This window comes from Cervus canadensis, chromosome 8 (genome assembly GCF_019320065.1).
Source record: "Cervus canadensis isolate Bull #8, Minnesota chromosome 8, ASM1932006v1, whole genome shotgun sequence".
Classification (NCBI taxonomy): Eukaryota; Metazoa; Chordata; class Mammalia; order Artiodactyla; family Cervidae; genus Cervus; species Cervus canadensis.
In genome coordinates this window covers 27829701-27856438 of record NC_057393.1, presented here as the reverse complement: position 1 = coordinate 27856438, position 26738 = coordinate 27829701, and the positions used below count along the sequence as shown (strand labels likewise).

Sequence of the window (26738 nt, the reverse complement as noted above, 5' to 3'; positions counted from 1 at the left end):
GGCGCGGAGCCCAGCCCAATTCGACCCTCTTGCCGCTCTGTTTTTTAATTAAAGATTCCAACAGGGTTTTTCAGAGTTTGGGGATTTACGGGAAGGAGGGGACTGCTGTGATGGAGGAGGGCTGCTGGCAGTGAGATGATCAGTGGGTGAGAAGCTTACAACAGTGTATGGAAGGCTGAGAGTCACACACAGAGACACTCAAAAGAATCCTAGGCCTGGTAGGCACTTAATAAATGTCTGTTACAGACCAGAATTTTATTGCTGTTAGAGGCAAAAGCCCCTCGTAGGAACAGTGAGAAACAGATGCGCAAAGGTGGAGTAAGTTTCTAAAGTCGTAGGCTTCCTAAGTTGCAGCATTGACACTTGACTTCAAAAGCTGACCTTCCAGTTATCCTCCATGAGACCACGAGGCGGCGCGGCAGTACCAGCTTTGTCCAAGCCATACACATCTACACAGACACACACGCTTCGTGCGCCGCTTGGCTCCGGGAATCCCCAGGCTTCTCCATCCTGGGGTTGAAGCTCTAGAAGCCTGGACCCGCACATCTTTCCTGTAAACCCAGCTCTCCTTTAAAAATGGGGAAGGATGAGGGGAGGGAGCTCAACCGCAATTCTGAATCACCAGGCCTCTGACAGTCCGCGCACGTTTATTTCATTTATCTTTGAAAACCAGGGAGAGGGATTCTGGAGAAGGCGAGGTGGGCCAAAGGTGAATTGGCCCCTGGGGAACTGGTCCCTGTTCCTGGCCTTAGTCCCAGGGTCTCGGACTAAGGGCCCAGTCCACCCCTCAAGCCTGGGAGTGGGGGCAGGCTCTCTCCTGAGCCGGCCGCCTCCCCAACCCCGACTGCCCAGCTCTCCTCTCAGACCCCGAGGGTGGGGGCAAGCCAGTCAAAACGACCCCAGTCCGTCAAGGCCGTGCATTACCGCCCCACCCTCAGGGATGATCGACCGGCAGCGCCCTTCAGACGGGCCGTTCCACAGCGTACTGGCACGGACTGAGGTTGGCGGCCGGCGGCGGCCCCGGCACGGTGGGATAGCTGAAAGAGGCGTGCTGTTTGGCCTTGAGCCTCAGGCTGGCCAAACTCGAGTTACACGGGTCCCGATATACGTAGGGGGAGGAGGCGGCGGCGGCGGCTGCGGCTGCGGCCGAGGCGTAAGGGCAGGACACGGCCCCCGAGGACACCGCGGCCGGAGCCAGCCCGGGGGGCCCCCCGCCTAGGCCCTGCAAAGCCCCGGGCCCAGGCACGGTGCCCGGGGCGGTCGCGGCCGAGGGCACCATGGAGGCGGAAATGGAGCTGGGTGGCGAGAAGACGGGCTGCGAAGCCAGAGGCCCCACGTTGACCGAGTTGAAGGCGAACGGGAAGGTCTTGGCGGCGAGCGGCGGGCCGAGGGCCTTGGGTGGCCAGTTGCCATACGAGTAGCCGGGGTACACCTCCTCGTAGGGCGGCACCAGCCCCCCGAGCGGCGCCGCGAAGCCGCCCTTGCACAACTCCGCCTGCTGGCTGCGCTCGCGCTTTCTCCACTTGGCGCGCCGGTTCTTGAACCATACCTGCGGGCGTGGGAGGAAGGTCGTCAGGGCCCGGACCCCCAAGGCGGCTGGTGGACCGGTCGCCCAGGTGGGGGTCCAAGCGGGGTCCGGGGCCGGGCGGAATATAAAGAAGATGAGGTGGCCGGAGACGAGAATGGGTGGTGGAGCAACGGCACGGGCTGGGGGAGGAGCGCATGCGGGAGTCGGGGGTGACAGCATTGGGGAGGTGGAGAGGGCAGCAGGAGGGGGTCTAGGAGAGGTGAAGAGAAGAACCAGAGATAGTGCCAGGGGAGAAGAAGCGCTCCGTCTAGGGTGAGAGGGTGGAGGAAGAGAAGAGATTGGAGGTTGATGGAAAGAAGGCCGTGGGGGCAGCGGGCCTGGGAGAGGGACGTCGGGTTTTGGGTCGGAGGAAGGGGCAGGCAGGGCACAGGCTGCCGTTTCCGAAGCTGCTTGCTGAGCGGCCCGCGAGAGGGAGGCCCGAAGTGGAGGGGAGGGTGGTGGTGGAGGGCACCTGCGGGGTTGCGTACCCGCACGCGGGCCTCGGTGAGGTTGGTCCACACGGCGATCTCTTCGCGCGTACTCATGTCGGGGTAGCGGTTCCTCTGAAAGGTCGCCTCCAGCTCCTGCAGCTGCTGGCTGGTGAAGTGCGTGCGCTGCCGCCGCTGCTTCTTCTTCAGCGAGCCGTCTTCGGGGGAGCCGCCGGGCAGCGAAACCGAGGCCTTCTCCGAATCTGGGAGTCGGGGTTGGGGCTGTCACAGCACATCCTTGCCTGCGCGGATTCCCTGGCTGCGGGGACTTCCTCCGTGGGGCCCTCCCTCACTCGCACCCGGGCTCCCACTCCCGGGTCCCACCCGGTTAGGGATGGAGCTTTTATTTCCCCCACCCCCAGAAGGGGGCGCGCTCACCGCTGTGCTCTTGGCCCTTGCAGCCGTGTTCGGGGAGTGGGGGGTGGGGGGTGCCAGCATCTGACAGCGAGAGGGCCGGGCTCCGGGCCTCTGCCTCGCTCAGCAGGCCGAACTCCATCGGGGGCTCGAGAACTCTGAAGGTAAGAGAAGACCCAGACCAGGTTAATGGGAATAAAATCTCCAGGTTATCTGGTTCCCAGTACAGAAGTGTTTCCTCATCTTCCCCTTTCTCGGCCACCGACATAAAGCTACCTCTTTAATCTGAGATGCCCTAGGTTAGAATGGGGAAACAGCAGCCTAAGTGGAGAAAGGTGCATACTCAGAGGTTTCATACGCAGTTATACACACTAGACTTTGATTTGTTCCATGCTGGGCACCTAGAACCCTGCCTGGTGCACAGTTGGTGTTCAATAGATAATCATTGAATTAATGAAAACCACACTATTGCACATTGCATACCACATACCACATACTTAAAAAATTAAATTCCCTCTCACACGAATGCCCAATATCCCCATAAACTCAAACGTACTTCTCAACCAGCCTGAACCTGTGTTATTCACTCTCCCGTGGGACGGATTTGATTTTGAACCAGGCCTGATACTTTCCCTGTAAGGAGAATCGCTGCTATCATTTCTGAGTACTGACTATGTGCCTTCACCTCATTATTTCTCCTCACAAGAATGGATCAATGTTAGGTAGGATCACCCTTTTTTAGGCATGGAAACTGAGATATGAAGTAATGATGAAGATCACAAAGTTTGTAAGTAGAGGAGGTATGATTTAAATCAGGTCTGTGAGATTCCTAAGATAAGATTTTGCTTGCTTTTTCAAACTGTGTTCTTTGGGGTCCCCCCTGCCCAGCAAACTCCCTCAGGGACTGGAACTCAGGGCTAACCTCAGGGATAGAAATCTAGCCTGATCTTACTCAGGTCAGCTTCAACTAGGGCAGCCCTGCTTTTCTCTGTTTTATTTATGCTTGCTGGAGAGACTTCATTTGAAGAAAGGGTTCTAGGTTCAAAAACAAGTTTAAGAGTCTTGTCTGCTTCTGAACATTGCATCCTACGAGTCACCACTCTCTCCCATGCCTTCCTGCAGTCCCACCTCAGGCTGTGGGTGTAGGTTTCTTAAAAGCCGCTTCTGACTATTACTCCCCATGCCAAATCTCACCTGACATTGCCCAGGAGCCTGCCTGGGTCCTCCTCCAAGTCTCCCCCTGCAGGGTCCCCTTTCCTGTTAGCTCTCCCAGGCCCCCTCTGGTGGGAGGAAGGGGAAGGGGCACTAGTGGGGCTCAAGACTCCAGATGCCTCTTGGTCAGAGGAGAACCAATGGAAGCTAAGGACCAAGGAGCAGGGGTGAAGAGCTATGTAGGAGGAGCCCATCTGCCTCCCCATTAAGAGGGACTTAATGCAGGGTGTGCAAGGTGGCATTAATGTGGCGGATTAGCCTAGATAGAGACGTGTGTCACTTGGCTGCTCTGAATTGATTAGGAGCCTTTCTCAGAGAGGCGCAGATGGGCAGTGGCCTGTATTTGTACATGGTAATGCCCCCTTCAACCAGCTCAGACATGACAGCTGCCCCCCCCCCCCACGCTAGTTTGAGTGGGACAGAGGTCAAGGCCGGAGGCTGAGAAACAGTCCCTGTTCTTTCCACAGGCAGAGAGGACTAGACCTTGGACCCTTTCCGAGGGTTGGAGAAGCAGGGCTGAAGGGAACCCCAGGAAGGAAGGAGAGAAATCAGGCCAGGGATGGGAGTGCTCAGCTTCCCTCCCCTTCCAGGTCAGAGGACAGAGTCAGAGGCATAGGACTGGGCTGATGATGCTCCGATAGAAGGGAGAGGCCCTTGGGAGGGACCTGGAACAGCCTAGACTAGTAACTCTTCCCAAGTAGCTGTGGAGGCTTAGGTGGAAAAAGGGGTGCTGTGAAATCTCTTCATACCCTAAGATGCCCTCAAAATTGCAAACCACACCCCTGATTTCTCCAGAGGGCCACAGGAGCAATGCAGAGCTGGGAAAAGAAGAAGCAATGCAGAGCTTTGCCTGTAGGAAAAGCTGAATTCCACCATTGCCATTCATCCTTCCAGTCTGCTTTGGCTCCAGACTTCCCATTTTCCAAACCCCCCCTTCCCCCAGCATTCCATACCTGTGTCTTGGTTTCACCCTTTATTTCAGCAGAGGGAGGCAGGGTGAGGAAAGATAAGGGCCAGAATAAAAGACGAGACTGAGAAAGCAGAGTTCAGGCTGTGTGTTCCCAAAGACAGACAGACACACATGCAGACAAATACAGGCCCCCACTCAGACAAAATAAGCACTTGGACTTGGAGCTAGAGGCATACACACACACACTCTCTCCCACACATGTGCCCCCACATTCAGGCAGACAGACACACACCGTCACACAGTCTCCTCTCTCTGTGACAGGGACAGCTGCCTCGGCTGTTTTGGAGCTAGCCATTATCCCCCCCTCCCCCTTCCTGGCCCCTTTGAACCTCAGCTCTTAGTCCCAGGAACTAAGGACTCTGTGGGGGAGGAGGAAGCCCGAGGAGCCAGTGAAGTGGTCTCGCTCAGTGGCTGCTGGGGACAGCCTATTTGGCTGAGTGGGGGGAAAGTATGAGAATGCTGGAAAAATAGGATGGGTTAGTGGTGGGGGCAGAAAGTGATGAGCTCCACCATCCCGCCCCGACCCGGGAAAGTAATCTGGTATACCCCAAAGAAACTAAGTTTAGATTCAAAAGATCTGAGTTCATGTCCTGGATCCTCAATTTACTAGCTGTGTGTCCTTGGCAAATTACCTCTCTGGGCATGTTTTTTTCATCTGTAAAAGTAAGATTATAATTCCTTCTCTACCTCTCTTCACTATTGTGAAGAGGTTAAAATAAAACATAACATTTAAAAACGAGTAGGGGTCAAACTCTATCCAAGTTTTTTTCTCACTTATTGAAATGATGTTTGCACATCATTCTATTCATTCACCTTCTATGAGCTGGGCATTGAGTAAGGTGCTCAGGATAGAGTCAGAAATAAGGTATAGTTTTTGTCTTTGCCTTTGCTTGCTTCCCTAGATTGTCTCCCAGTGAAAAATTGCTCCGTGAATAAAGGTGAGTATGCTGCATTTTAGAGAGGGATGCATGTATGTGTTGTGAGCACTCTGTTTGAAACATAAAAGAGGGCCCGGTCAATAAGGAAACAGCCACATGGGTGGAGTAGCCCAAACTAGGAGCTAATTTGGGGACCCGGAATGGGTAGGAGAGGAAAGAATGAAGGCTTCAGACTCTTGACTGCGTTAGTAATAGCAGCAAGAGGAAAGGCGGCTGAGAAGGGCTCTGCCTCTGAAGCTGAGAAAGCAGGAACACTAATGCCAGGCAGGCAACAGAGAAAGAGAGGGTGGGGGCAGAGGCCTCTAGCAGATTGTGTCCGGTGGGCTGGTCAGGCAGAGGCTGGGGGCGCCAAGCTGTTGTCTGAGCTGGAGACAGGCTGGCTGAGGATTAAGCTCCCCCAAACTGCTGGAGGTTGGGAAGCTGGGGAGTTGGGACTGCAGCCAGGGACTTCCCCTCACTCAATGGACAGGGATAAGCAGTAGGTCTAGAAGCCACAGGTTTGGTTGATGCTGGTAGGATATACCAGGAAAGACCAGAGACAGTCAAGAGATAACAGTGGCCCTGAGTCCAGCTTTTGGGGTGGGCCTCCTGGCCCACCCCAGCCTTTCTGACACGCCCTGCAGGGGATACATGGCCCAGCCCCGCTGGTTTCAAGGTGGCAATCCCAGCCCTAGGGAGAATAGAGGGCTTGCAGGTGACCTTTGACTCTGAAATACAGCATGGAATTATAGGAAGCTGACATGGACCGCAGTAAGAACAAAATATCCAAGATAATTAAAGCGGAGAACAGAGACTGCCCCAGAGCAGAGAGGCTACAGTGGGGAGGCCATGGTTTCTAAGGGACACAACTTATGGCAAGAAGGTAACTTCCATGTGCACCCACTTTTGTCCTGAAGACAAACGGTAGACCAGGGCCACAGCCAGAGAGCCCCCAAGTAGTTGTAAGTCCAATGTCCAAGGCACAAGGTACACCCTGGAACTGAAATGGGAGAAAATCTTTTTCTTGCAGAGACTGAATGAAAAGGAAGATAAGAGGGGATGGAGTTGTAAAGCTGTAGCTCAGCTCAGCCAGCAGTAAGTTAGTGAGTAGGTATAAACTAGAGCCCTAAACAGGATGGAACCTGAAACTAAAACTGAGGCCCTTAAGTGGACACAGCCTCATGTACATTAGGGATGCTGAGCATCCACACTGTCTGGTCTCCTGAGTTGCTGTGAGCAAATGAAAGCAAAGGAAGACAGCCGTGGACAAGGTTCACAGCCCCAAGAGGAAACCCTAAGACTCAGGTGGAGGCATCAATGATTTGATGCACTTACTTTATCAAGGGGTAAATCAGGGATCGGGCTTCCCAGGTGGCTCAGTGGTAAAGAATCTGCCTGCCAAGCAGGAGATGCAGGTTTGGTCCCTGGGTCAGGAAGATTCCTTGCAGAAGGAAATGGCAACCCACCCCAGTATTCTGGCCCCGGAAATCCCATGGACAGAGGAGATACCCAAGAACGATAAGGGTACAAGACCCTAACTTCTAAGAGCCTACGGTCTGGGGAGGCAAACAGGGCACAGGATAAAATGATGGACTGCATGGGCCTGATTCTCAGATGGTGGAAGCTCAGAGACATAGAAGCCCATGTAAGGTGGCATCAAGTTTTGGGGCTCAGAGAATGTAGCACCTGGCTGCTCTGGAAATTAGAGAGGCAGAGAAGGTGGCAGAAGCTTCTAAATAAAAGAACAGTAGGTTCAGAGGGTAGCAGGGAGCCTAGCTTGGCCAGGGTCTCAGTGGGGGCAATGCGAGATCATCAGAAGAAAATGGTCAGGCTGAGGAGGCATCCAATGAGGGGCAATGGGTGGGGGTTCAGATTTGATACCATGTAGGCTAGAGAATTCTCAGCTTTTCTATGAAAAAATCCCCTAAGACTAGTAAGAGAGAATATAGTCTGGAAAACTAGGGGCACAACCTGAAACAGCTGCCACCAGTATGAAATTTCTTTGACATCTTCAGCCTTATGTTAAAATTGGAAGCAAATTTTGCATTCTATCCCACATTCATGTTTTTTAATTATTTATTTTAATTGGAGGCTAATTACTTTACAATATTTTAGTGATTTTTGCCACACATTGACATGAATCAGCTACAGGTGTACATGTGTCCCCCATCCTGAACCCCCTTCCCACTTCCCGCCCCATCCCATCCCTCAGGGTCATCCCAGTGCACCAGCCCTGAGCACCCTGTCTCATGCATCGAACCTGGACTGGCGATCTATTTCACACATGATAATATACATGTTTCAATGCTATTCTCTCAAATCATCCCACCCTCGCCTTCTCCCACAGAGCCCAAAAGTCTGTTCTTTACATCTATGTCTCTTTTGCCGTCTTGCATATAGGGTCATTGTTACCATCTTTCTAAATTCCATATATATGCGCTAATATACTGTATTGGTGTTTTTCTTTCTGACTTACTTCACTCTGTATAATTAATACAAAAATAATATTTTCTCTCCAAATCTCCAAGAGACATCTTCAAGTGACATCACCACACCAGGAAGATAGACCCGGGGTAGCCTGCAGCATCATGCTACTCCCACTCCTATACTGCCCCCCCAACCCAATACTGAGAAGCAGTGCTCCAAGCAGTGGGAGTCACTGGAGGCATGTAGGTGAGGGAGTGACATAAAGGCAATATCTTTGGGATCTTTTTTTGGCAATGATGAGCAGAATGGATTGGGCAGGGGAGAAATAGGAAAGGGGAAACTATTAACTGACAGATGAAAAGTAAAGAAGGCCTCAGGGGAGGAAAAGTAGTGGAGAGAGTTCTAAAAGTGGCTTTCTCACCCCACTGTCTTTTCTTCTGTATCCTTGTCACTCAAAATGGGTCCCCGTCAGTGACCAGAGACTAGACACTCTAGATATTCCCAAAGCTCAGGACCTAGTTGCCATCTTCAGGTTAGTTGCCTCCCCTACATGCTAGGAAGCATCACTTAGATTGAATGGAGAAGAAAAGATTTGGGTGGTGTGTTTCTCTTATGCTCATCCCCAACTTAGCTCCAGCTTGCCTCCCCTGCCCTCCATTCCTAGACCTGGGTTCTGGGCCCACATTCACATCCTTGAGCTGGAGGCAGGCAGGGATCAGATAAGGATATTTGGTCTGAGAGAGTAGGCATTTGGGGAGTTCCCTAGAACTCTTCTCAGGGAGGGACGGGGATAGTGGCTGGCATCTGAAGCCTAGTATAGGGTGTCCCATCTGTCACTGAGAATCTTCCTGTGGCTGGACCACAGATGCTAGCAGGCTGATCTAAGGTTTGAGATGCACCCTTCCAAACGAAGATTCTGTACTTACAGTGGACCTACAGTTGGGCATAATAATACCAATAATGTTTCTTATTTCTGTGTTGCCTCTCCATTTGCAAGGGGGCTTCCAAGTACATGATTTCATTGAACTCTTAGGACCACCTTAAATGCCAGGAATGACCATTCCATTTCACCTCTAAGAAGATAAATTTGTCCATGGTTATAGAGATTGAAGAGGTTCTAATCCAGTTCTCCTAAGACCAGGCACTGAGCTCTTGCCACTCCTCGCCCCCTCCACCCCAGCAACCGTTTGTGGCTCCGACATGCATTGATCCTTCCAAGCCCTGAAGGGATTCCATTTCTACTTCCTGCCTTTACCACCTCCCTGGAAATGAGCTCGGGAAGTTTGCTGCCCACTGTGTGCCAAGGAACATTTTCCCATTCATCCTGTGCTTGCATCATTCCAGTTCTAAGAGGCCCCCTCATCTCTGGTTTCAGGATCTGGGAAGCAAACAAATCTGCTTATCTAGGTCTTTCCTTATTTTGTGGATTTCCATCCTATCTCACTTTTCAGACACCTAAACTTTCAAGTTTGCTCTCTCCAGCAGCCCCTGGCTCCTCCTTCTGCCACCATTCTCTGACCCTTCACTAGGTCCATGACATTCTTCCTAAGAGCCAGTGGCCAGGCATGCAATCAGCTAAACAGCTTTATGCAGGGACAAGAGAAGGTTCTGCCTTTTGTTTCCAGTCATCTTTATTATAATGCCATTGCCTTTTTGGCAAAAGCAGAACCTAGGGTTATGGTCTTCAGAGAACCACCTGTAATGCCTTCCCTATTCCGTTCTGACTCAGATCCCTTCATTTCACCCATAATTTCAGTGTTTTCCAAAGACAATAGGAGCACAAGCCCCTTGAAAAGGGTATCAAAATGTGATGGGGGGGGGTAACTGGGATGTGACTCTATATTTATCAAAAAGGGATGAGGGACAAAAGAGTTTGGAAAACAATGTCCTAGCCAGTGATAAGTGAACTTTAAAATTAAGGAGTGGAGGTGGGAGTGTGGGGAAGACGTATGGGGAGGGTGGTGAGGGTGAGAAAGGTTGGAACCCACTTGTTTAGATTACTCATTGCTGAACATATTACCCTGCACTTGTCCCCATGAAACTCGGTCGCCAAATGAGCTGTTTGCTTACTTACATAGATCAGGAGAGTTCCCTCTACTTTGTTCCCTTCAGCTTAACTGGGTTCTGGTTAAAGAGTTGGAGTCAGAGTGGGCGGTCATTGTATGGATCCAAAGAAATCAGGGCCCTCTCCCAGCTGTAGGAAAAGCAAATAGGGTAGTTGGGTAGGGCTGAGACATCCTTCCCAACCAGAGATGGAAGGCAATCTGGGTCCCATGTTGGATCCCAGTGTCTGGATCCCATGTGTCTCCCTCCCATCTCCTCTCAGCCACCAGGGTGGTGGGGAGATTGGTGGGACTGAGGAAGCAAAAAGGGAAACAAGACCCCAGCATTTGCTTTGCTAAAGGGCTGCAGTTTTCTCTTTGGGCCTGGGCTCCTGCCCACTGCGAGAAAGGAGACTCTAGCCTGCTGAAATCCAGGCAGAGTCGGGGGTGGGGTGTCTGGTCAGCTGTACTGGAATTAGGGGTGACTGAGTTTGTGAGGGAACTGAAGCTGTCAGGGGCTTGTGCTAGGCTCCTCCTTGCCCCCCCCCCCCCATTGCCCTTTGTGAGTCATTCCTTCCTTTCCTTTCCTACCCTTGGTTCCCACTAGCAGTCCCAACCATTGGCACCCTCTCCACAAATCTGGATTCTGGAAGTCCGGGGTGATGCTCGGAACATATCTAATCTGGGTTGGAGAGGGAATGTCTCCGGGGGCCACTCCAACCCAAGGCCAAGTATCAGCCTTCACTCTCCATCCCTGCTCCCTGCCCCGCAGCCCCCAGCAGAGAGACAAGTTTGCAAAGTGTGAGCTGGGATTCTAGGCAACCCATCACAGCGAACCCCACCGTACACGCAGCAGCTGGGCAGGCTCTGCGGGGTAAGTGAACATGCCACTCGGCCAGGGACATTCTGTACACCGCTGCCCGACACAGCGCCTGCTCTAGAGAGACCAACCTAGCTTCCCCGGACATTCTGTCCGCTCTGAGAACCGCGCGCGGTGGACATTCCGTCCATTTCCCTGGCTTTCCCAGGTCGGAACCCATCGGGGCCCTGACACCCCAAGCGGACCCGCCGGACCCGCCGTCTGGTCACTTGGACTACCCAACCTCGGCCTTGCAGCCCGCACAGCGGCCATCTGACACGGTCGCTGTCGGGTTCTCACAACACGGCTCCTATCCCAACTGCAAAGCAGCTACGAAGAAAAGCGTGTGCGACTAACGCACCCCTGCTCCCAGGCCCGGAGTCTGAGACCCAGCCCGGGGGCGTCTGGCACTGCCAACTGCCCCTTTGCTGGCGGCCGCCGCCAGCTCCCCCCGCTGGCCACAACCCCTTTAGCTCCCGGGCTGTCGGCCCCGTGCCCGGGGATCCCAGGGCGCTTCCTGATAATTGGTTTCCCAACGCTACGCCGCTTCGCAGAGCTCCTGTCCTGACCTCATGTCTCCGACTTCTCTTCGGATCCCTCGAGTCTTCCCATTCTAGGTCCCCCGAGTCCTGGCTCTAAGTTTCCCCTTTTCTAAGTCCTGGCCCCAGGTCTACAGTCCGTTCTCCCAGTCTCGACCTGTTCCCCAGGCACCGTTCCACAGTTCAGCCGCCCTAGGTCCCGTTTTAGGGGTCCCTAAGTCCGGCCATGGCCCCTCTGCCCGGCGAGCCCCTGGCCCCGCATGGTCAAGCACTCACAGTGAGTCCCGCAGCAGGCAGACTCCCGGCAGCGGCGGCGGCGGCCGCAGTCTGGAGGGCAAGCAGGGGCCAGAGGCCGGGCACCCGGCCGGGGTGGGGGCCGCCCCCCTGCGCCCGGGGCCGCCGCTCCGCTCCGGCGCTCCCGGACTCGCTGGGAGAGAGAGAGTAAGCCTCGCCGCGGACTGCCACCCCCCGCCGGCGCCCATTCACTTTATGGCAGCCCAGGGCGCCCCCAGCCCGCAGCGGCTAGCCTCGCGCATCGGGCCCCGCCCCCTTCCAGATGCACTGTCGGGGCTCCACCCTTTCCAGCTGTGAATGTTCTGGCCCCGCCTTCAGGGGAGGGGTCCGGCCGGCGCGGCGCCAACAGCCACGCCCCCTGGCCAATCGGAGGCGCTCCTCAGCAACTGGGCCACGCCCCTTCCCACGTGGCTGAAAACGCGCTCGCGAAGAAGTGCGTGAACTGGGTATCCCCACCGAGCTCGGGCGGGTCGGCTGCGAGATGGGGCCAGGCAACCACCCTGAGCGAAGTGGAACGGTGCTGGGGGATAGAGCCAGGTGGGGGTGGGGGGCAGCGCACGGCCCGGGAGAGGCCGCGGGGTTTCAGCACTCAGACTTCGTTGCCGCTCAAGTTTCGGTGATTTTCTCCACTTGTCGCTGTCTGTCTCTCTGACCTTTTGTCTCAGCTCCAATCCTTCCACTTCTCGCCTTTCTTTTTTTTTTTTCTTTCTTCGCCACCACTTTGCTTCTTCTGTTTATCTCACTCCTCCGTCCCCTGCCACTTCGAAAGACTAATTTCTGTCTCTGATGCTCATTTTCTTTTTTCCCTTGCATCTTTCTCTCCTCCTCCTCTCGGCTGCCACTCCTCCCCAAGCCCTTTTTTCCTCTCCTCCAAGAGAGTAGCTCCGTGGAGAGAGAGTTTGGAGTGAGATAAATTAAAACAGGATTCTAACCCTGCCATCAGTTGCAACATTGCCAAGTGACCTTGCACAAGTAACTTAACTATGATTCCCTTATTCTCCACCCACCCTGTAAAATTAAAGGAGATTCTAGCTGAATCTCAGCGTTTGGCCTGGGCACTCTTCAGAGACCTGGGCAAGTTCCCTGTCAGTCTGCTCTCTTATCTCACATAGTCTATGTTCTCCCAGACTTATCAAGGCTACCTTCTTCTTGGTGATACCAAGTTCACTTCTGTGGGCAAGGTGTGGCCTTGGTGCTTGCAGGTTAGGGAGTTTCAAGGGATAGGACAGATTTCCTAAGGAATATGTGGAGTCAGGTTGAGTTGCTAGGGTGTCCCTGAGGACAGATTTCCTAAGGAATACGTGGAGTCAGGTTGAGTTGCTAGGGTGTCCCTGAGGGCCCTATTACATAACATACTCCTAAGGTGAATCTGATGGTCATGCCTTTGCCTAAAACCCTTCAATGGCTCCTGTTTGCTGTCAGGATAAAGGCTAAGCTCCCTTGCATGGCATAGAAGAGTTTCAGGACCTGATTCTGTCTTAATCTTCAATCTCCTTGGGGTTTCCTGTATATCTTCAACAGTAAGATATTTCTAACCATTCTTCATTTTGCCAACTCCTACTCACCCCGCTAAGCTCCACTGAGGCCTCATTCTCTCTGGGAAACCTTTCCTGAATTCCGAGGTTAGCCAGAAGTCTAGCCTCTTGCTCCCACAACCCTCCTTTGTGTAGATCTTTTACCCTACCCATCATATTGAAGAGATCAGTTTATGTATTGTTCCCTATGATGCTAAGATTTAGGGGGGAAAGGACCGTATCTTCCTCATTTTTCTATTCCTAGGCATTATGTAGACACTCAATACTAAAATCTAAGAGGGAGGTGTTTTGCTTGGTAAAATGATGGAGGTTAGAAGGGGCTGGGGCATTGTCATTTCTCTTCTCCTCATCTCTAACACACAATTCCATTCATGCTTTTAGGTTGATTAATTTCTGGAGGTATATAGGAGTGGGGATAGGATAGTAGGGAGTTTTGGCCTACTTAGAGGATTTTTCAGTTGGTTATCTAGGACCTCTCAATCTGAGATAGGGTCAGAAGACCAAATCCAACTTTTCAAATTAAGGTGGAAAATGGCTCAGAGGTAAGCTGGAAGAGATGCTATAGTGGTTGTATCCTCAGCCTCTGACTCTGTTTGGGTGAAAGAGGCAAGATCTTCAGCTGGACCCAGAGATCAGGAGCCCCATATGTAGGTACACAGACCTACTGAGGAGTTCTTCGGGTCTGATGGGTTTCTTCAAATTAGAGGATTCTAGCACAAGGCTTTGGATGTCTGGTTTTGAGACCACATTCCTATGGGGTTAGGAATGTAGCTTCCTTAGACTTGAGTCATCCATAAATGAGAGGAAATGGGGGAGAGAGCTGGATCTTTTTTCATTGTTTTCTAGCAGTCTCTTCAGGTCTGTAGGGACACCTAGGCTTTATTCCAGCAGACAGCCTAGGAACTCCAACATTTAATCTGCAAGGAGAAAACTCATCCTTCTGTCCCCTTTCTACACACACTAACTACTGCTGCTGCTGCTGCTGCTAAGTCACTTCAGTCGTGTCCGACTCTGTGCGACCCCATAGACGGCAGCCCACCAGGCTCCGCCGTCCCTGGGATTCTCTAGGCAAGAACACTAGGTCACTCTAAATATCCTAGCAACTTCTATCATCTCTTGCCAGGGGAGAGGCAACGAGGGGCAGGAGAGTGAAGACTACAGTGGGCATCTTGCTCTCAGATGTTTTATTATTTCTAAGGCTTCAGGAAAGCCTTCAGTTTCCTGTCACTGGTGATATGGACTAACCCGTGTGATTAGCTTTTTTTCCAGATAGGTAAAGAGTATCCAAGGGCTTCCTAGGTGGTGCAATGGAAAGAATCCGCCTGCCAATGCAGGGGATGCAGGAGAGGCAGGCTTGATCCCTGGGTTGGGAAGATCTCCTGGGGAAGGAAATGGGAACCCAGTATTCTTGCCTGTGAAATCCCATGGACAAGGGAGCCTGGCAGGCTGCAGTCCATGGGGTCGCAAAGAGTCGATACGACCTAGAGACTGAGCGAAAGAAATCAAGGCTTAGGATGAGGGTCAGATCTGGGTCACAGTCTGATAAACTAAAGTATAAGAGGTATCGAGGGGCAGTGAAAAAAAGAACTGGATTAGAGGTGAGGACACTTAGGTTTGTCTCTGCTCTGTCATTAACTAGGTATACAAACATGGGGGCCATCTTTCCGTTCTGGGACTCAAGTTTCCTGATCCATAAAATGAAAGGACTTGAATTAGATATCCAAGCCTTCTGTCACTTCCCATTGTCTATTTCAGGATGATAGGCATGAGGCACAAGACACAGAAACAAAGTTGAGATGGGACAGATTCATTTATGAGAAGTCAAGCAAACAGAAGGAACGGTGGGGGACGGGAGGTTGGAATAGATTGCTCCCTTGAGCTGCCTTGAAAGGAAACGATTCCTCAAGTTTACGGTATTGGCCCGGGTGACTTTATTTTATTTTATTTTGGCCCAGGTGACTTTAATAGGGAGAAGCGGCCGGTTTCGGTGTAGGGAGAATCGCGTCGGCAACTCAAGGCTCTCAAAACGGACTCCGCCCCCTTTCCAACAAATCATAGCTTTCTTCCCCATAATGCCCAGCAGCCACTACCAAGCTGTGCACTGCAACCTAACTCTACCTAACTCCACCTCTCCAACTGCCAGCACAATTTCTGCCTTTTTATTGGTTCTAGGAACTGTCATTCAGAGAGTCCTCGTATCCGTTGGTTGTCCCCTGCCTGTCTTTTTCTTTGCCTTGTAATCTCGTCTCTTTAGGCACTACCCGTCTCCCGACGCCAGTTTCCTTCCTTCGATTGGGTAACTGAAATGCCATTTTTCACGATGCGAAGCTATGATTGGCTATGAGCGGCAGGGCTCGTGCAGTTACCAGGCAGCGGGCTAGACTGAGGCTAGTTACCACGTCAGTGAGCTGACAGGGAAGGTAGCCGGCTCCACTGCCCGTTCTGGCCGACTCTTCCTGGCTAACTGTGTGGGCTTTGATTTTCGGCCTCAACTTCTAGAAAGGGCTCCTTTCCTGCTCCTATCTGCCGCCAGAGCCGGGAGAGCCGCTCGGAGACGCCTTCGAGGCCCGGGCTGGACATGAGCAGCGGCCGCCGGTCCTGGGACTAGGCCCCGCCATTTTGGATCCGCTGACAGGTCAGCGAAGTCTCTTATTAGAGTTCCAGTGTCGTGAAGGCCGCCCTGACATGACGAGAGGGAATAAGGAGAGGAGGGCCCTCAAACCGAATGATCCTGGTTGGGTTAGGGACTCAGGGGCAAGAAAGAGATAAGGAGAGATTGCTGTAGGAGGGCACTGGGAGAGGTGCAGGGGGCAAAGGTCAGGCCCCTGCCCCCGGAGGGACGACTTCAACTCTGCCTTTTGATCTCTTGCAAGTACCCGAATCCTTCTCCCTGTGTTCCCAGGCTTAGCCTAGTTCCTCTCTCTTAGAGCTTTCTGCATCCTAAAGAGCCCAGTTTTCAGAAGCTGAAAGCAAACCTGAAGAGTATCGTATCTACTTTTCAGGGTTGATTTTTAGACCTTGGATGAGAGCCTCTCTGGATTTTCTGCAGCGCCCACTTCTGTGTGACTGCCTTTTTAACACAGCTGAGCTGCTTCATTAATGATGATGAACTAATCATCACTACTACTAGACCAGGTAGTGAGAAAGCTTGTGGAAGGACTGAGGCCAGCCTCCCGAGGACCTGAGTTAAGAGAAGGCTTTCCTTTTGTGGGGTTGCTCACCTGCCAGTCTGGGTCTGTGTGTAAACACTGGACTTAATCTTCTGAGCCTCTTTCGTCTTTTCCACAATGTTTTACAAATATTTTCTTCAGGTGTATATTTTTGGTTGCCGTCTCTTCCCCAGGTCTTCTCTTCACTTGGCCTGAGGAGATGAAGTTCAATCTCAAGGAAGCCATTCTATTACAACATATTTGGAGGAGAGCAGAGAGGGATTTGAAAACTTGTGAAGTTGGTACTATTGGCTTATTATTTTTAGTGGTAGGAAGAGTCATGAGAGATATTCAGTCAGTTTAAAGTGGTAGGGTCAGGACAGCAGAATGAATGATGGAACATAACCCCAAAGAGTGTAGTTTGTGGTGCTGTGATGACTTTGACAAACTGCTGTATTGTAAAGCTATAAGAGTCCTTCAGTGGTAAAGAATGCCTTTAAAAATGAGAAATAGGTATAGTGTCTTTAAATGCAAGACATAGAACTTGGTATGCTTTTAAATCAGGTACACAAGGCACGCCTCTGGACCTTGTGGAGGATACAAATGGAAAGGTCTGATTGGAGATTGCTTTGCTGTGCTCAGTTTATGTGCTTCTAAAAAGCAGTAGCAATATATGTGCCCTGGCCTATACTGTGCATGTCAACCTAAGTGCCTTTTAGCATGTAATGTACACTCAGTGAGTGTTATCTGTACCTAGGATTAGATTTAGTGTGTGACCCTGTGGCCTGGTTCTAACCCTGGCAGTCAGGCCTTTTGCATGGTGAGGTAGTAACAAGGAGAATCTAAACCTCATTGTGTTAGAAGGGAAAACAATCTAGGTTCTAGAGTGACTAAACTCTGCCCTCCTGAAATTGTGTGTGTATGTATTTGTTGATTTAAAATAAATGGGATGGAAACTACAGGAAGCTATTTGCATTTTAACTTGAACTTATCTAACCTGAAGTATCCAGGGTCTGCCTTTCTCATCTGGGTTGATAGGCCCTGTTGATCCCTGTTGAGTTGATAATGCTTTGCATAATAGGCAGTCTAGTCTTTGGATAGATAGTATGACCAGTTCAGCATCTTTTCAGTTGGGCTTGGAGGTAAGTCAGGCATCAAAGATTTTACCTTTTCTTATTTGAAAAGTCATTTTCTGGATAGGAATAGTTCTTTACTTCCAGCCCCCATCCCAAATCAGAAAATTTGTTCTTCCTTCAAGATTTGTATTTGAGCTTCTTTTTATAAGTGCCTGTAGACAGTACGTTCTAATCTTGACAGTGATGCTCATTGGCACAGTGAGAACTCAGGTTGTAGACATATCTCCTCATGAGTAGCTGGGCACTAATCCCAGTTGAACTCAAGTTCTCAGTAGTTACACTACTACTTCCTTCTCCGTGTTCCAGAAGGCAGGATGACTGCCACTTTTAGATAATAACTTCACTGATCGGGTACTTAAACTGGCTAGCAGTTAGAGAGGAAAAAGACACAGCTCCTGTTTTTGAGGAGACCCATTGTCTTTATACAGTGCTCACTGGAAGGATCAGCCTTGTCTTTGTACAGCACTTCTATTGATTGATCAGTCTGTCCTTGTGATTCAAGGTGACTAATTAGAATGATTCTGTTGTGGGGTAATTGTGGAATTGAGTTGAAGGGAGTAAGGGAGGTTAATTTTACCTCTGGCTAGAAGACCTGTGTAAATGTAATTGGCAGCTCTTTAGCTTTTATTCTTCCTCTTTTTCTGTATTTCATTATGTTCAATGGCAGTTACTTATTTAAATGAAAATGTACTGGAACTTTGTGGTGATTTGGAGCCCACTTGTAGTGGATGTGATCACGAAATAATGATTTATTGCCATCATATAAATAAATTAGGGATTGCAAGCTCAAATGCCTGAGTATCAGGCAGGTATTGTAAGTGAGTGAAGTGAGCCAGGAGGGAATGTATTAGGATATAGTAGTGACTGTAGTGTACTGAAATGTGGGCACAGTATAACCATTCTTCCTATTTTTCAGGAGAAACTGGGAATTCAGATCATTGTGTTTTAAACTGTTGGCAACTAGTTAAATTATTTAAAAGCCTTTTACAGGTGGAAAATAAGTCTGCAGACTGGATTCTGTGCCATGACAGTGGAGGATGACTCCTGATATTCCAGATGAGCAGACCTTATGAAACTTAATCACTGCAGTTCTCTATGTATAATCATACAGACTCACTTTTTAATATTTGTCCTACTCTGCTAACTTTTACGCTTAGTTGTCATGTTGGATGCTCTGAGTGGTTAAAAGATGAGTGAGAGAAAGAAGCCTTGTTTCATTTTTCATCTCCAAGGTGACAGAAAGGACATCTTTGGACAGCTTTGGGCTTATCTCAGTAACATACTGCATATAGTTATTGGGATAACCTCAGACTCTCCATAGAGGGAGGAGCTGGAATGGCAGAGCTGAGATACACCTGCTTATTGGGTTGGGAGGATTTTCTAGTTGTATCCTGTCAGGGAATCAGCTTATTTCTTGGTTTGATTTTCTCTTACCTCCACACTTTAAGTAAATTTCTTGAGTCCAGTAAGTTGTTTATTAGTTCAGTAATTTTTGTTCACTTTCAACAAAGCACAGAATTATGGCATGTTCTTTGGCTTGCTATAGAAACCTTAAAAGCTCTGCATCTTTGGTGGTCCTCTGGGATGTTAGAGAGATGAGTGAAGATAAACCTTGGAAGGGTCAGTTGATGGTTGTTCAGCTCCCTGGTACCTTCTACCCTCTCAGTATGCCCATCAGAGTTTTCTTGGTTTACATAGCTCTGTATTAGACATCAGAGCACCATGAAAAAGAAAAAACCCTGAGTTTTTGCCTTTGAATAATCTAATTTCTAGTTGGATAAGAACAACTTTTAAGCAATGAGGAAGAAAAATAATGGTCTACTAACAATCTCTGTGTGTGTGTGTGTGTGTGTTCAGTTGCTTAGTTGTGTCCGACTCTTTGGGATCCCATAGACTATAAACCCGCCAGGCTCCTCTGTCCATGGAATTCTGCAGGCAAGAATGCTGGAGTGGGTTGCCATGCCCTTCCCCAGGGGATCTTCTGAACCAAGGGATCGAACCCTGGTCTCCTATATTGCAGGCAGATTCTTTACTGTCTGAGCTACCAAGGAAGCCCCAACTAATCTATTTAGTACCAAAGAAAATAAGACACATATACATGAATATGAAGAATTGACAATTGCATAAAGAATTGTAGTTATTTACAATATTTCATAGAAGAAATGTGAACATGCACATAGCATAGGAGGAGACTTCAGGAAGATAGATGTAAAACAGAAGCATTGTGCTTTGACTGGTGGATAAATGTGGGTTCTTTTTGTCCGTAGAATGGCTAATATGGAAGGTTTGTAACTTCTTTTAATAGTGGAGGAACAAACATGGGTTACAGAAAGTTTTGCCTGCCTAGCTTAGAGTCCTTGTCTTCTGTGAAGCAGTTGTTCTCACAAGAGGTGGATGTGCATCGATATTGAAGAGTCAGTCTTGATATTCTTTCATTTATTCATTCAGTATTTATCACTTTTCTTACTATGTATTTATCATTTTTCTTGCTATGTAAAAGATGATAAATTATGGTCTCTTCCTGAAATGCTCATAGACTCATGGGAGAGACAGACTAAATAAATAATTATAAATTAGCATAAGATATACTTAAATAGAGGTAGGTGCAGTGCTATGGGGTGACAGAAAAAAAAAACACACTCTTGGAAAGTGGGTTAGCTAGGGAAGACTTATACCTTAGGTATTATCATAAAAACAGCCAGCCTTTGGGGGGTTTTAATATTCCTAATAGCATGCTTGGCCTTAAGAACAAGTGGATGAGGAGGTACTAGCTCAGTTTTGCAACGAGAACTGTAAACTGGGGCTCAGAGAGCCTAAGAAACTTGTTTAAGATCGTATAGTTACTTCCTTTTCCAGTAAGCGGCCTGAGCTGACCCATAAAAATGGTGTGCTATTCACTCAACCCAGAAAACCCCACAAAATCATGCAAATCAAGAGGTTCAAATCTTCGTGTTCACTTTAAGAACACTTGTGAAACTGCCCAGGCCATAAAGGGTATGCATATCCGAAAAGCCACCAAGTATGTCACTCTAAAGAAGCAATGTGTGCCATTCCGTCGTTACAATGGTGGAGTTGGTAGGTGTGCACAGGCCAAACAGTGGGGCTGGACGCAGGGTTGGTGGCCCAAAAAGAGTGCTGAATTTTTACTGCACAAGCTCAAAAATGCAGAGAGTAATGCTGAACTTAAGGGCTTAGATGTAGATTCTCTGGTCATTGAGCACATCCAAGTGAACAAAGCCCCCAAGATGCAGTGCAGGACTTAGAGAGCTCACGGTCGGATCAACTCCTACATGAGCTCTCCCTGCCACATTGAGATGATCTTTACTGAAAAAGAACAGATTGTTCCTAAACCAGAGGAGGAGGTTGCACAGAAGAAAAAGATATCCCAGAAGAAACTGAAGAAACAAAAACTTATGGCCTGGGAATAAATGCTGCAGAAAATAAATGCAAATAAAAGTAAAAAAAAAAAAAGATCATATAGTTAATAATAGTCAAGAATACCACTGTGGTATTCTAACTCTCTCATTAACTTTTGGATGTAGTGAGTAAGGATTTACCAGGTGGATAAGAGTGGGAAAAAATGTTCAAAACAGAAAAGGAACAGCATGCACAAAGGCAGACAGCAAAGATCATGACTTGAACAAGAAAGAACTTTTGATGTTCTATTTAAAAAATATTTTTGGCCACACTGCAAGGCATGGATCCTAGTTCCCCAATCGGGGATCAAACCCACTCACCCAGCATTGGGAGGGCAGAGTCTTAACCACTGGACCACCAGGGAAGTCCCTTGATGGTCTCTTATACAAAGAGTATATACAGCATACGTGGGGCATCAGTGTCCCCAGCCAAGCTTAAAAAACAGCATTATCAAAGCTATGCCCTTCCCTTTTAGTCACATCTTCCTCCCCTTAGCCCCTGCTGTAAATTTTTTGTGCTTCCCTGGGGTGTAGTCTAGAGGGAGTTGCTAGTTCATATAGTGACTCCTTCTCTTTGGATCCTCTTGGGGTGAGTAACTGGGATGCTGCAAAATACTAGAGGAATCCTATTAGACCCGGGTTCAAACAGATAGTGGTTTCAGATAGAGGACAAATTTTCTTTGGGAGATTCTTGGGTGAGGAGATGTTCTTCAAGGCTTGGAGGGAGATTAGGCAACTCTACATAGTCCTTGAAAGTAATTCCTCTTTATTCCCTAGATGTTTCTTCTTTTTTTTTTTTTTACTAAGTAACTTATGGCAATGATTTTTTTGTTAGACCTTTGCTATCTTAGAAATTTGTTAGCTTTTGATGCCTAGTGAATTTTGATCTAGTGTAGGTTGATTACTTCAGGTGGTATCCCAATTAAAAATTTATTTATTCTAGAAAGCCTTCCAAATAGCATGTAGATCCTATGAAGATCTCAGTTAAGTCTTGACACTTTTTTTTTTTTTTTTTTTAAGTCTTGACACTTTTGTTTGCAATTTGTAGTATAGTTGTTGTTTCTTGTTGCTGTATTGTTCTCAGTATGGGTGTTTTCTCTCTTGCTCTTAGTTCTTTATGTAAAAAATTTTTTTATTTACTTTTGGTCATACGGGGTCTTCGTAGCTTCACGGGCTTTTCTCTAGTTGTGGTACAAGGGCTTCTCTTTACTGTGGCTTCTCTTGTTGCCGAGCATGGGTTCTAGGGTGGCTGGGCTTCAGTAGGTGCAGTTCCTGGGCTCTGGAGCACAGGCTCAATAGTTGTGGCCCAGGGGCTTAGTTGTTCTGTGGCACGTTGGATCTTCCTGGATCAGGGATCCAACCCATGTCTCCTACATTGGCAACTGATTCTTACCACTGAACCATCAGGGAAGTCCTCTTAGTTCTTCAAAAGAGAAATTAAAAGTACTTCCCTGGCAGTCCAGTGGTTAAGACCCTGAGCTTCCCCTACAGGGGAATCACGGGCAGGGGACCTGTGTTCAATCCTGGATTGGGGAGCTAAGATCCCACATGCCTTGGAGCACAACCAAAAAAAAGAGAAATTAAATATTCTTACTTTATAGTGGTCCTCTCCAGGCCCCCCCAAATATTTTTTACAACGATTGTAGTCAGCATATATGCTACATATATTGAAAGCCCTCCAGGCCCCCCACTTGCTTTTGTAGCTTTACCTGCTATTATTCTCCTAGGAATAATGTTCCAGCAAGTCTGGAATAATCCTGATCCTCTAAATACATACTGAATTTTCCCACCAGTAAGCTTTTACTCTTGCCATTCTCTTGTATTTTTAGCTGTTTGAATCCTGTTTTTCGTTTGCTTTTCCAGTGTTCTCTGAAGGAATATTTTCTCTACTTCACTGCTGTGACACTGTGTACCACTCATGTATTGGGATATGTATGGGTTGTGTATAGATATATGTGTTTAATCTATTAGATTATAAATTCATTGTGGGTGGATAGGGATAATTCGGTATGACTCTGTCTGGCATTTTGCTTAGCATGTGCCAAGTAATATCTGGTTGACTGAGGTGAATGTTTATTAGTTAATTAACTTTGATTGCTATTCTTAATCATTTACACACAAAATAATACAAGTATTTTTCTAAAGAGCCTTCTCATTTTTAAAAATCCATTAATTAAAATTTAAAAATAGGTAATATATGTATGTGACACAAAATTCAAAAAGTATAAAAGAATATACAAAGAAAAGTAAGTCTTCCTCTTTCCACTGTGAAAGGAAGGAACTGGGAGTTCCGTTCTCAGTGGCAACCTCTGTTGTGTGCTGTTTCAAGTCGCCTCAGTCATGTTTGATTCTCTGCGATCCTTTGAACTGTAGCCCGCCAGGCTCCTCTGTTCATGAGATTCTCCAGGCAAGATTACTAGAGTGGGTTGCCATGCCCTCTTCCAGGGGATTTTCCTGATCCAGGAATTGAACCTGTGTCTCTTATGTCTCCTGCTTTGGCAGAGGGGTTCTTTACTTCTAGTGCCGCCTGGGAAATCCAGTGTTTAACACTCCTCCCCGCTGGGCAATCAAACCCTGGTCTCCCAAATGACAGGTGGGGATACTCACCAGTATGCTAAGGGTGTCTTAAAAATCTTTCCAGAGATCTAGAACATATTCATCTTGCCTAAATAATTTAAGGAAGAAGAGATACTAGAGATTTTATCTTTTCTGATACTTTAAATTATTTTTAAATTTATTTTTCTTCTACTTCTTGATTCTCTTCCTCTTCATCATTATGTGTTCTCATCATTGAATCTTCTCCATCCATTGAAGATAATATTATTTTGTGCCTAGAGCATTTAGTCTTCTGAGACTAACCTAGTTGTTTCTTTAAATTGTTATTAAAATAAATGCTGGGACTTCCCTGATGGTCCAGTGGTTAAAATTCTGTGCTCCCAATGCAGGGGGCATCATTTCTATCCCTGGTTGGGGAAGATCCCACATGCTACATGGTGAGGCCAAAAAAAACCAAACTTTAAACAATAGATACTATCTTTTGTTGGAATCCCCTGTGGATTGAGAGAGGCTTTATGGGCCTGAACCAAATATGTACTCTTTTCCTTTGTCATGGTAGTTTTCATGCTTCTCACTTTCTTCATGCAAAGTATGCGAACAGAGCTACTTGCAGCGTGCTTTCCCCCACCCCGTGTCTCTGGCTCAGTTTTCTTTTAGATCCTGCTGAACTCTATAAATGCCTCAAGGGCAGAAATTATATCTCATTTCTTTCATAATTATTAATTTTAAATTATACTGATAGTATAGTAATATGTTCTTGTAAAAAATTAGAACATAGATAAGGCTATAAGTATCCTCTGATCACAACCTAATTTCATAATACCTTCTCTAGAGATAACTGTGGTTATTGAGTTTCGGTGCATCTACTCAAACCTTTTATTCATTGTTTACATATCTCTCTATATACCTGTAAGTATACTTAACAACATTAGATGACTCACAAATAGAGTATTTAAAGGGAAAAAGACAAATTGCAGAAGAATACATACAATCTGATATTATACGAAATATAAAAATAGGCAGAATGATACTGTCTAAAGATGCATATCAATGAAGTAAAGTACAAAGCAACATAAAATTTTAATAAACATCAGATTTAAAATAGTGGGAACTATGGATGAAAGAGAGAAGGACGTAATTAGGAAGGACACACAGAGACATCAGTTGTACTGTTCTTAATCTGGATACTGGCTTGTTATATCACTCTTTATATCTTGAAAGTGAAAGAAAGTGCTAGTCACTCAGTCATGTCCGGCTGTTTGCAACCCCATTAACTGTGGCCCGTCAGACTCCTATGTCCATGGAATTCTCCAGGCAAGATTACTGGAGTGGGTTGCCATTCCCTTCTCCAGGAGGATCTTCCCATCCCAGGGATCTAACCTAGGTCTCCTGAAATGAAGGCAGATTCTTTACCAACTAAGCCACCAGGGAAGCCCCTTTATATCTTTGTTGCTGTTGTTCAGTTGCTCAATCATGCCTGACTCTTTGCGACCCCATGGACTGCAGCATGCCAGACTTTCCAGTCCTTCACCATCTCCCAGAGCTTGCTCAAACTCATATCCATTGAGTTTGTGATACCATCCAACCATCTCATCCTCTGTCATTCCCTTCTCCAGCCTTCAGTCTTTTCCAGCAGGAGTCTTTTCTAAGAGTCCTGAAAAGGAGTCTTTTCAGGGTCATTTCTAATGAGTAAGCTCGTCACATTAGGTGGCCAAAATGTTGGAGCTTCAGCTTCAGCATCAGTCCTTCCAGTGAATAGTCAGGGTTGATTTCCTTTAGGATTGACTGGTTTGATCTCCTTGCAATCCAACAGCTTTATATCTTACTTTATGTTAAATATTGCATATTTTAAAAAACAAAAATCTAGTATTTTATGTAGGGTTGGTTAGTTTTTACGTAACTGGTAACATATAACCATATACTACAGTTTGTTTGTTTTTTTTTCATTTCACAGTATGTCTGAAGCTCTTTCCATGTCTTTTGCCCTATATCCTTAGCACTCCGAAAGATGCCTTATGCATGGTAGGTGCTCATTAGGTAAATATTTCTGAAATTGCTTCACTTACTCTGTTAACCTCACTGTTTTTTATTTTATTTTTAATTGGAGGATAATTACTTTACAGTATTGTGATGGTTTCTGCCATACATCAACGTGAATCAGCCACAGGCATACACATGTCCCCCATGTCCCCTCCCTCTTAAACCTCCCTCCCCATCCCATGCCTCTAGGTTGTCACAGAGCACCAGCTTTGGGTTTCTTGTGTCATGCAGCAAATTCCCACTATCTATTTTACACATGGTAATGTATATGTTTCAATACTACTCTCTCAAGTCATCCCACCCTCTCCCTCTCCTACAGTGATCATATGTCTGCATCTTCTTTAATGCACTGTGAGTAGGATCATCAGTACCATCTTTCTAGATTCCATATATATTGTTAATATACAATATTTGTCTTTGTTTTTCTGACTTACTTCACTCTGTATAATAGACTCTAGGTTTATCCACCTCATTAGAATTGACTCAAATGCATCCTTTTTTTATTGCTGAGTAAGATTCCATTGTATATATGTACCACTACTTCTTTATCCATTCATCTATTGAGGGACATACTGGTTGCTTCCGTGTCCTAGCTATTGTAAAAAGTGTTGCAATGAATAGTGCTACATTGGGGTACATGTGTAGCCTTAGTGTTTTAATTTTCCTTGAGCCTGATCTAAATGTCTGTATAACTGTTTGTCTCCCCTTCCCTTCTTTTTATCCCTTTTGCTTTTAAAAATTTTATCTATTTTTAGGAGGGTTTCCCTCTAAATAATGGGAAGTGATTAGGTTGATTTTATAAGCTCCTATTAAGGTTTTCTCTATGCCAAGAAGAGTCTACCTTTTAGTTTACTTATTAGAGATTTGCTGCTATAAGCAAGTGAACTTGACTTTTCAGAACTTTTCTAAGCTTATATCACTGCCACTGTCCAATTTTCTGGAGCTGACTTGGCAGAATAAATGCAGTCTAAAAATTGATATTGTAACTGTGGTTCCAAACGAAGGCTATTTTTCTAACAGCCTTCATTCTTTTCTTTTAACTTAAACCTTCATTATTGATTGGGTTGATAAAGTAAAAGAACAATAGGAATATCTGAAATATTTCTTTAACAAGCTAGGCACACCAGTGTATCTTTTTGTCTTCATGCTTTGTAGGTTAGATTTGGGGGACAGTTGACTTTGAAGAATTTGAATGTTTGTTAGAGATTGTTGAGGTGCCTTTGAGAAATTTTCTGGT

The 26738-nt window shown here is 47.3% G+C and overlaps 2 protein-coding genes across 11 annotated transcripts in view; one reads left to right on the top strand and one right to left on the bottom strand.

Annotated features, from left to right (window-relative positions):
* Positions 1 to 620: 620 nt before the first annotated feature.
* PITX3 (paired like homeodomain 3) lies at positions 621 to 11915 on the bottom strand. 2 transcript variants are annotated; one of them, XM_043475602.1, is made up of 5 exons: positions 11652 to 11778; positions 10010 to 10129; positions 2434 to 2567; positions 2056 to 2258; positions 621 to 1549 (listed from the first exon to the last, which is right to left on the bottom strand). In XM_043475602.1, exons 3-5 carry the CDS (start codon positions 2549 to 2551, stop codon positions 962 to 964), a joined length of 909 nt encoding a protein of 302 aa, XP_043331537.1. In that variant the 5' UTR covers positions 2552 to 2567; positions 10010 to 10129; positions 11652 to 11778; the 3' UTR covers positions 621 to 961. The 2 variants fall into 2 exon arrangements, with proteins under 2 accessions (XP_043331537.1, XP_043331536.1); XM_043475601.1 differs by lacking the exon at positions 10010 to 10129 and having other exon boundaries at positions 11652 to 11915.
* Positions 11916 to 15582: 3667 nt separating this feature from the next.
* The window catches only part of GBF1 (golgi brefeldin A resistant guanine nucleotide exchange factor 1), a 119837-nt gene continuing 108681 nt past the window's right edge, over positions 15583 to 26738 (top strand). For 4 of the 9 annotated variants that reach the window (XM_043475595.1, XM_043475592.1, XM_043475594.1 and 1 more), the window contains exons 1-2: positions 15584 to 15839; positions 25416 to 25483. In XM_043475595.1, the coding sequence (XP_043331530.1) occupies positions 25470 to 25483 (14 nt within the window). In that variant the 5' untranslated portion in view covers positions 15584 to 15839; positions 25416 to 25469. Of the gene's footprint in view, positions 15840 to 25415; positions 25484 to 26738 lie in introns of all 9 variants that reach the window. The other 5 variants (XM_043475593.1, XM_043475599.1, XM_043475591.1 and 2 more) reach the window with 2 other exon arrangements.

Coding starts and splice junctions, on each gene's coding strand:
- PITX3 (XM_043475601.1), bottom strand. CDS start 11,857: ATGGGCGCCGGCGGGGGGTGGCAGTCCGCGGCGAGGCTTACTCTCTCT. Junction 2,568..11,651: donor TGCCTGCTGCGGGACTCACT/GTGAGTGCTTGA, acceptor TCTTACCTTCAG/AGTTCTCGAGCCCCCGATGG. Junction 2,259..2,433: donor CAAGGGCCAAGAGCACAGCG/GTGAGCGCGCCC, acceptor CCCGACTCCCAG/ATTCGGAGAAGGCCTCGGTT.